Source organism: Cryptomeria japonica, chromosome 5 (genome assembly GCF_030272615.1).
Source record: "Cryptomeria japonica chromosome 5, Sugi_1.0, whole genome shotgun sequence".
Classification (NCBI taxonomy): Eukaryota; Viridiplantae; Streptophyta; class Pinopsida; order Cupressales; family Cupressaceae; genus Cryptomeria; species Cryptomeria japonica.
Genome location: NC_081409.1, coordinates 101,419,999 through 101,430,340, shown reverse-complemented (window position 1 = coordinate 101,430,340; position 10,342 = coordinate 101,419,999). Strand labels below are relative to the sequence as shown.

The window sequence follows — 10,342 nt, the reverse complement described above, 5'->3', positions numbered from 1 at the left end:
TCTTCAATAAGTTATTAACATGTACTTGTCTATTTTCCTCATTAGCTGATTAATTTCATTATTCATAGTTCTTAATATAGATATCAAACCCTGCTACTACTTCAATTTTAAGGAAGAAGGGTTTACATATGTTACCAAAGCACTTAGAGACCAACTACAATAGGTTCCCTCAAAGTTTACAGATCCAAGCCCTTACCTATCTTAGGTCTATACCCTCAAGGCTTATTGGTCGTTGATCCCCACCCTATCTTGGGACTTAACCTATTGCTTGGATTTAGACTGCCACTCTTTGGAACATCTCAATCTCATCTTCTTAAATATGGAAAGTAATAATATGATTTAGACTATAAGTATATATATTTCTTATGTATTATGAATATGTATATGAAATTAAGTATGACTATCATACATATTGCAGTCCATATTAGTATTACTATTAATTCTGCATAAGAACATTATTGGGCTTCATATATTAAGGATACTTATTAAACACATCCCCATGCATACCACTAAGAACAAGGATGTTACTGCTTGTAACTTAATAACAGTTCTGATCTGATTTGATCCATTGTGCTCTTACTAGATGCTTTTGATTCCTTTCCTTTATATCTCTCAATGTGAGGGAGAGGTCACACCTCTTCATCATGTATGCCCTTTGGCAAGAGACACACCCTTTCACCATTCCCTTTGATAGAGTGCAACTTTTCATTATTTCTGCCCTTTGAAAGGGACACAACCTCTCATAATCAGATCTGCACTTCTCATTTCCAAATTATCCCCCCTCTCATATGAGGTTCTCTTCTCCCTTTTATATCTCATTGTTGAGGGAGTCACAACTTTTCCTTTCATGTCTTTTGACTCTTCATTAACTTAATTAATTTTTAATTAATCATATTTAATTATATTATTTTATATTTTAATTTAATTTTAAATATTTTAATTTTATTATTATCATTTATTATTAAATTTTATTTCAAAGTGAGGACATTACATTGATACTTATAACTCATATGACTAGCACTAACCAGTCCATAAAAATATAACTTTCAAGAGCCTTAATCATTAAAAAATGAATTAGATGTGAGGGAAGTTAAAACAATAAATTTATATACTTACTATTGCTATTATTAACTTCATTTACTTAAGAAGAATAAAAACATTCAAATTATTTATCGATTAAAAAGTAGGAGTACAAGATGAGAAATCCCATGATTTTTTGGTTTAACAACTTCTTGTGATGGAGGTTTGTCCACAAATTCATTTTTGATAACCAATAGGGGAGCACGAGAACCCCTTTGGCTAAGAGCCAAGGACTAAGGAGTTTTCATTATGCCAAATTTGCTCGAGGAACGATTCTCCTCATCTCTTTTTGATGTCAAAGCCTCACTCTCAGCAAGACTTGATCACTAGTGGACTCATTAAGAACCTTTCAACTTCACCAGTAGACCAAGGGCCCACTGACAACTTATAAATTGATTTTTCATAAGCAAGCTTTACTTTTTTAATAAATTGAACTATTGAAATTCAACATAGCCATAGCCAATGTGCAAAAGGTTAAGATGCGTAACTAATAAATCCGTGATTTTTTTAAATGCCAGAATTTCTAAGTGAAAATTGTTACTAAATTATATTTAATTAATAAATATTATATAGTTTTATTTCAATTGAATGTTTAGCTTTTAAGTATTTACCATTAATTTGGGTGAAATGAAATTGATTTTTTTGATAAATTGTTGAATGAATGAATGATTTAATGTCTATAACATCAAGTAGTGTTACAAGTGTTTCATGTAAGTACATTTACATTAGACTGTTCAAATAGCCTTACAAAATTTCCAATCTGTTTTAAGGTTGAATCTTCTATTGTGAATCTTGATAAAGAAAACTCATCATTTTTCCTAATCTCGCCTCCTAAAAAAATGATTAGATTGTTTACTCTTAACTAGACACTACATAATGTAGTCATTATATCATAAGCATTTTCACTTTTCACTCATATTAACTTAATTTAAATTGCTGAACATAATTCATCATTATAGGGACATTGACCATATTAATTTAAATTAAGTAATGATGTTACCTGCAGGTGTATGTGTATATATTATATCCATTGATGTTCACACTAGATTGTGCTCACTAATGCAAGTTGAAAAGAAACAGAATTTTCCAAGAAAATAGAGAAACTGACTTGTACAAATTTGAAGCTGTTTCAGTTTCAATAGTTTGCAGTCATATTTGAGGCTATCCACTAAAAAGAATAACAATGAAATATGCATAGTTTGTGATAATCCTTTCTTACATTGAACAACCCATATTTGAGGCCAAGAACAGCATGCCGTGATGGCAGCAAGCTTGCATTTAACCATTAACGAAACCTTTTTATATTTACAAGAACATGGATTAAAAAATATTGTTAAATTGCCTTTTATAGCTGATGACTTCAAAGTTGAAACTGAATCAGGGTTTTGTAACCATGATTTAAAACTGATTTACGAAATTTTATATAGACACACTGTACAAATCAAATATTGAATGGTAGGAAGAAAGGAGGAGAGATGAGTATTGAAAGCAGAACGGCTACATATTAGAGGATCTCCTAATGAATGTCAATGCCCAGTGATATTAGTTGATGTAAATGTTGCCTGACTTGTAGAGCTTTGGGTAGATGATGTAAGGCCACTTGCAGTCGTTTCAACAATGGGTGGACTGTTTTCTTGGTGACAAGTAGAATGGTTCTTCAGCAAAGGTTCCAGTATTTGTACAACATCCTGGAAAACAGAACTCTGTCAGAGGACCCGTTTGAAAAATGTGAAATAGAAAATTCATTCAAACTAACAATCAAAGCTCTTAAATTTACAGAATGTGCTTACGAATTACCTTCATGGATGGACGGCTGAAACTATCAAATGCAGTACATTTCAATGCTAATTCAATCACAGGCAAACACTCTTGAAGAAGATTGTCATGCAAAATGTGGCGGTCTATAACTGATTCCAAGTTATCTTCTTGAAATTTTATCTTGACCTGATTACCAAATGGATCAAATGAAACAGGTTCGTAATCCAACAAATGCTATACTCCACAAGCAAAAGAGACAACATGAATATATGTTAATGTCAAGAAAAGAGAATAATATATTACATTGCCAATCGAAAGTGAAATGTGAATATGAATATATTATATAGGTAGGAGGCATTGCCTTTATTCATAGGCTTACCAACACATTGCACAAACCTCAATACATATTAATATAATTTAACCAAAGGGCCCGACAACACAGGTTTGACACCCTAAATCTAACCAAGAACATAACTTGGAGGTTTGCAGAAAGGTGGTATTAACAAGTTGGACCTTCCAGGAGAGAAGCCTCATTGTCTCCCTTTGAAAGATCCCCGATGGATCCTCTTGCTGATCTGCTGTAATTTTTAAAATAATAAACTATATTTTCCTCTGATGGTCTTATAGAATAGAGAGAAGTTGCATAATGTTTGGTTTCTTTTCCTTTTCTTTGGATATATAAGCAAGTAATGAATAAAGAACAACAAATAAGGAAGGAAACTGAAACAAGTAAGAACATTCAATTAAATTAGAATTGATACAAATCGTACCAGGGAATGTGCTTACATCCAATAATGGCACCAACTGAAGGATAGATGATGAACACAAACCAAGAACACCAGCTATGGCTGAATGAAAGTCTTCACCACTTCCAGCGTATAGTGTACCTGTTGTAATGGTGGCATCAAGCTGAAACAATCACGCCCCAGCTGGGAAATTCAACCACCCTGCTGAAACCCTCACCAAGCAATCTGAATCTCCACGAGGAATAGCGCATACACTCTGACCAATAATGCCAGTGCCAAAAGAATCCACTACCAATCAATCGCTGAGGGCTACATCCCAGCCAGTACCAATCATGTGGTTTGCGTCCTAGATTGAAGAATTGCTCTACCAGAGCAAAATTGCACCAAACAAGTTTTCAATATGCAAAAGATAATCAGAAATTAGGTTTCATTCTCCTTATATCTCTTTCCTTCCAAATCGAACCCTAAAGAAATATGAAAAGTGCGCTTTAACATAAAGTCATATTTCCTAATATTGGGCGCCCAAGTATAGAGAAAACACCACTTTTTCAATATAAAATAACTCCAAGCGCCAAAAAGACCCTGGCAAGTGAAAATCATTTAGAAAAGTTCAAGACCTTTCCAACGAGCTATAACACATGGGCATACGAATCCAGATGAAGCCAAAAACCCCTTATTACTCCGAAATGGCTATAGACATAGCCTTATTTAAAATATTAAAACGCTAACTTAGGAAATATTTAAATATATTAAAAATATAACCCAAATAGCTACAGAAAGCTCGAAACACACCAAAAGCCTGAAACTGACCCTGTCACTTGTCTGTGACTGATGTCGGAAATCATGGATCAACTGGCAGTCTCATCCCTAAAATCTAGGGATGCTCCTAGAAACTAGGAAACACACCCAAATCTCTTGAAACTGAAACCATTTGAAAGGTCATGAATAACCTCACGACTGGCAACTGTCACGACCTCCTAAAATTTAGGGATATCCCCTAAAATCTAGGAACTGCTCCAAACTGGCTCCAAACTGCTTGTAAAGCCAAAATCCAGTCACTATATGCACTGAATGAGTCCCAATCAACCTCTGCTAGTTTACGAGACTCCAATGATAGGCCAACTCTTCCGTCTCTGATGTCCACTCTAGAAAGGGGACATGACACCCTTAATGGCAACTCCACAAAACCCAAGCACCTCTAGAAAATTAATAACCAATAAAAATGTAAAATAATGTCATTATTGTAATGAATACTAATTGAGGTCCTCTTGAGATGACAAAAAATACTTAGATCAAATCCAAGAAGAATTAAAAATCTAATTAAATATATCATCAAATCCAACAAGAATTAAAAATCTAATTAAATATGTCATCAAATCCAACAAGAATTAAAACTCTATATTCCATGGGGATACATCCCTAGCCTTGGTGCCCGCTTCCCCGTACCAAGGACGGTATGGGGATGTTGTTTTCCCGTACCCTACCCATTTATGGCCCAGACTTATTTCTAATGCCAAATTAAAAAAAACAAAAAACTCTTTTTTACCTTGCATGAAAGGTCCGGCTGGCCCCACCAAGACCCCAAAAGAATAATTAAATATTAGAAACCCTAATCAGCATAAAACAAACAAATAGAAGCAAAACTCATTCATTTTTACATTTGAAAACGAGGAGAGGCAAGTGAAGGAGCCCCTCCATGTGACAGTGACTTATATAGAGACTCAAGCTATGATCTTGATTTCCTTAGACCTACCATGTGCTGATTATAGACAGCCATATATTTTCTTAGTTCTATCTTGACATTATTATGGACAGCTGATAATGGACTTCCATGTTTTTTGTTTACAATTTATGTCATCTCATAGTTATGGGTGTTTAATATTTACGTCTATGATGGTTGTTTATGACATGTTTATTGACAATGAAGAATGAAAGCATTTGAATTTTAGTAAAATGTTTATCGATTCTCATATGAAATCTTAGTTCAAGTCTAATGCTATGTATTAATCTCTATGATGAATGTTTTATTATTGTTATGATATGCATATTTGAAATTTCTCTATATTTTTAGAAATCCCCCTATTTTTTAACAGCCGTCCCCTACTGTCCCCTCAAAAATGGCCCAAAAGTACACCCACACCAAATACACATCCCACCATCCCCGTCCCCGAAACTCCATGGAACATAGTTAAAAATCTAAATAAAAATGTCCATGATTGAGTTGTAATTAGGTTAGTTCCGCATTAGTAAAACTTTGAGAGACAAGGGTGACTTATAAAGCATTACATATTCCAAAAGCTTTGCCAATGAAGGAAACAACTAGAGAGTGAAACACCCAAATTGATGGATTACATATTGCCTAAGTTGCCAATATGGGAACGGGTATAAGAACCTAGTACATGGGTATGGGCAATTTCTTTTTTCCCTTAAGCACATGGGTTTGGGTACGTCCATACACACACACATACAAAAATTTAAAGAAATATATAGAATTATAAAACTAAATATAGTTGATAGTATGATACTTCATCATTGATCAATGCCAAATGCCATAATGGTAATTATAAAATATTTAATATTTATCTTTATAATTGACATTTAATAGTGATAATTTTTAGTTGTCTAGGTTCTTGATTCTGGTCTCCACTCCTAGAACCCCTCATTGTAATCAAATTTATTATATGAAAATGATAAGAGATCCCACTAACTAATGAGGGTTTGGGAGTGGAGACCCTGATGGGTTTGAGGGGCAACAATGATAAGCTACACAAGGTGTTAGAAGTGAGAAAAGCCCAATGATCTTTGTATTGGGCAAAATGATGCTTATAGGGTTTTTGGATGCAAAAAGGTCAAAAATGTCTTTCTTTTTTGTTACTTTTTGGCACTTAGCGTTTTTGGGTACGCCTAGGTACGTACCCTATGTTGAACACACCACAAGACTGAGAAGGGGGGAGGGGGGGTTGAATCAATATAGACCTTAAAACAACTTATTCGTAATCCTTTAAACTTCAAATCACAATTAACGTATCTCTACAATTACGAAACATGAAACCATAAAGCATAATACACACAAGAACACTAGATTTACATGGAAAACCCAAGAAGGGAAAAGCCATAGTGAGAATCACACTCACAATATGAATAACTGATTACAATGTTTTAGGCTCAAAGCCAAGGTAGCTCATTGCACCTAATTGGACTTGCAAAACTAAGGAGCACAACCTTAGGGCGAGATATAAGACACTTGCATTACTGAGACACAATCTCAGGGCAAGATACAGAGACTGCATATGCTACCAAAGAACTCATTATCTTCCAACAAGTACAGGGAAATGATGAATTGAAATGAACAAGATCTCCTGATCATGAAACTGTCCTTGAACTACTATGTCAAGTGAACAATATCATGGCGAACATATCTCACTTCATTCACTATCCCAAAACACTTTCACACTGAGGATATGATCATCAGAGCTCATCATAAATTGAAATTTGCACTTCTACTTCTTCACATACACTTGCATATCATTAACATCCAATTGACAACAATCCACACACCAATTCACACATCCACGCTTTCATTTATACTGGGTTATTTATTGAAACCCTCGACTAGGTTGGTGATAGACAAAATATACATAAATTACATAAAGTCAGTCACCACAAGAAACTATACACAATGCAGTCCACTCTAGGAGATAAAGGGGACCTAAATGCATCTTTCTAAATTGATTCCAACGAACCGCATACACTAGCACATCCCCTAAAGTCGGCATCCAACGTAACATGTAGAAAAATAATTAAACAAGTTAACCAATCAGTCCAAAATCATGAATCAATGCAAATTACTTAATGTGGATCTACACACACCATGGTAAGACCCATATCAACATTCTAACTCAACCTCCAATGCATATCCGGACCAAAAGAGTATGATCCAAATAAGATAAATCAATTGAGCTGGCCAAAGACCAACACAATTGAAATGTCGAACATAGAACAACATTGATTTACTCGCTGATTATACCAACACAAGAAATCTGAACTAGAACACAACATGAACCATATGAACATCTCCTTCAAGCTGCAACACTTGAACCAACACAGTGGAGCAATGCAAAGCATTCTTTGGACCAGTCCAGACAAATAGCCTCACTGTGAGCAAACCGCCATAACCAACTTCCTAATCTAAGCAACTGAGGACTTGAAAACATGATAGTGCAACATCCACATAACATAAACATTATATCCAAAACTGCAAGCCATCATCATCAAGAACCGAAGGAATGCAAAGCCTTCTTCTATAAGGAAATTGAATACTCTTTCCTGCATGTTGTAACTTCCACTGTAGTAGCCTTCCAGAAACACCTCATACTCAATATCACCACTAGACAACATAATAACATACAAACACTCATTTCTAGACCATATACTACATCCACACAATCGAATAACTTCAACTTCTTCACTTTTGTTACCTCAACACACAATCATCGACAACATAGACTATATCATCAAAGATAACAACAAACAAGTTTGACATCAATGACAACACACTTCAAGTTTCCAACAATCTCCCCCTTTGTCATTGATGGCAACACTTGTACCACCAACCAACAATAAACTTCTTTCTAATTGTATCTCTCTCCCCCTTTGACATCAAGGACAAAGTGCACAATACTGCAAAGTGCAAACAATAACTCTCCATGCTGACTTCTATTATAGTAACTTTCTCTCCAATGATAAAACTTTATCTCCCTTTCGAGTTTAAACTTTGATAACTACAACACTCCCTCTAACAGGGACGTTTGTCTTCTGCAACAAGGAGACCACAACCTTCACTGCTCTCCTTCAGAGCAGCCACCACATCAATCCAAGAGACAAAAGATAAACTTTGAATCTCCCCCTAGAAAGATGCACCACTTCTATGCATCTAGTATGAAGGAGGGGCAATAATCCCTAATTTTTGTCAGAGATACTCAAAAGTATTCTTTTCCTATACCTTGGTAAAGATGTTTGCAATCTAATCTTTTGTAGGCACACATTCCAATCTGACTTCCTTCTTTGCAACTTTTTCTCTTAAAAAATGATATCAGATAGAAATGTGTTTAGTCCTTGAATGCATTATTGGATTCTTTGAAATATTAATTGTAATTGTATTCTCACACATAATAAGAATTGCCTCATCATACATCACCTTGATATCTTTGAGAATTTGCTTCATCCACATGACTTGAGTGCAGCAAGATGTTGCAATTTATTCTGCTTATGTTGTAGATAATGATACTAACTCCTGCTTTTTTCTCAACCAAGAGACCAATTTGTCTCCAAAGAAAAATGCAAAACCACTTGTACTTCTTCTGTCACTAGCACATCTATCCCAATCAACATCAGTGTAAGCTTTCAAAGTGAAATCATCATTCTTCTTGTACCACAAACCAAAATTCAGAGTCCCTTTCAAATATTTGAATATTTTTTTCACTACTTGATCATGTGATTGCTTTGGATTGTGTTTAGTCCTTGAATGCATTATTGGATTCTTTGAAATATTAATTGCACTTGTATTCTCACACATAATAAGAATTTCCTCATCATACATCAGCTTGATATCTTTGAGAATTTGCTTCATCCACATGACTTGAGTGCAACAAGATGTTGCAATTTATTCTGCTTATGTTGTAGATAATGATTACTAACTCCTCCTTTTTTCTCAACCAAGAGACCAATCTATCTCCAAAGAAAAATGCAACACCACTTGTACTTCTTCTGTCACTAGCACATCTATCCCAATCAACATCAGTGTAAGCTTTCAAAGTGAAAGCATCATTCTTCTTGTACCACAAACCAAAATTCATAGTCCCTTTCAAATATTTGAATATTTTTTTCACTGTTTGATCATGTGATTGCTTTGGATTGGCTTGATATCTGACAACCAAATAGAGAACATGCATAATATCTGATCTTGAAGCAATCAAATACAACCCTTCAATCATAGACCTGTATTGTTTCTGATCAACTTCTGAAGATCAATCATCCTTAACTTGCAACTAGGGGCCATAGGGGTTCTAACTAGTATACAATTCTCCATGCAAAACTTCTTCAACATCTCCTTGATACACTTGGTTTCAGAAATGAAAATACCATATTTTGATTGTGTCACTTGAAGACCACGGAAAAATAATAACTCACCAATCATTGACATCTCAATTTCTTTCTGCATTTCTTCTATAAATCTCTTACAAACACCATCATCTCCTAAAAAATGATATCATTAACATACACAACTATTAATAGTTTATCACCTTCAACTTTGAAATAAATATTGCTATCTGTTGTACCTTTCTTGAAATTCTGTTGCAGCAAACCTTGCATACTAGGCTCTAAGAGCTTGCTTGAGTCCATAGACTGCCTTCTTGAGCTTACAGACCATATCCAGATTTTTTTGACAACTTAAACCCATCCAATTGTTCAACGTACACTTCTTCAAGTTCTCCATTTAAGAATGTTGACTTAACATCTATCTAATACCCTTAAAGTACCTATATGCAACAAATGTCAGAAACATCCTTATAGCTTCCATTCCTAATTACCGAAGCAAAAGTTTCCTTAGAATCTATACCTTCAACTTCTGAATAACCTTTACAAACCAGTACCAATTACCATGTTTAATTTTTTTTTATCTGATTCAACTCCTTTTCCATTGCTTTCATTCAACCTTCATCTTTGCTAGCTTTTGCAAAAGTTTTTGGCTCCACTTG

The 10,342-nt window shown here is 34.7% G+C and overlaps 1 protein-coding gene across 5 annotated transcripts in view; it reads right to left on the bottom strand.

The window, feature by feature from the left end:
* Positions 1-2,341: 2,341 nt before the first annotated feature.
* Positions 2,342-10,342, bottom strand: part of LOC131067642 (LRR receptor kinase BAK1) — a 277,687-nt gene continuing 269,686 nt past the window's right edge. For all 5 annotated transcript variants that reach the window (XM_058002740.2, XM_058002734.2, XM_058002757.2 and 2 more), the window contains 2 exons: positions 2,878-3,072; positions 2,342-2,768 (listed from right to left, as the gene is read on the bottom strand). In XM_058002740.2, the coding sequence (XP_057858723.1) occupies positions 2,607-2,768; positions 2,878-3,072 (357 nt within the window). In that variant the 3' untranslated portion in view covers positions 2,342-2,606. The remainder of the gene's footprint in view (positions 2,769-2,877; positions 3,073-10,342) is intronic.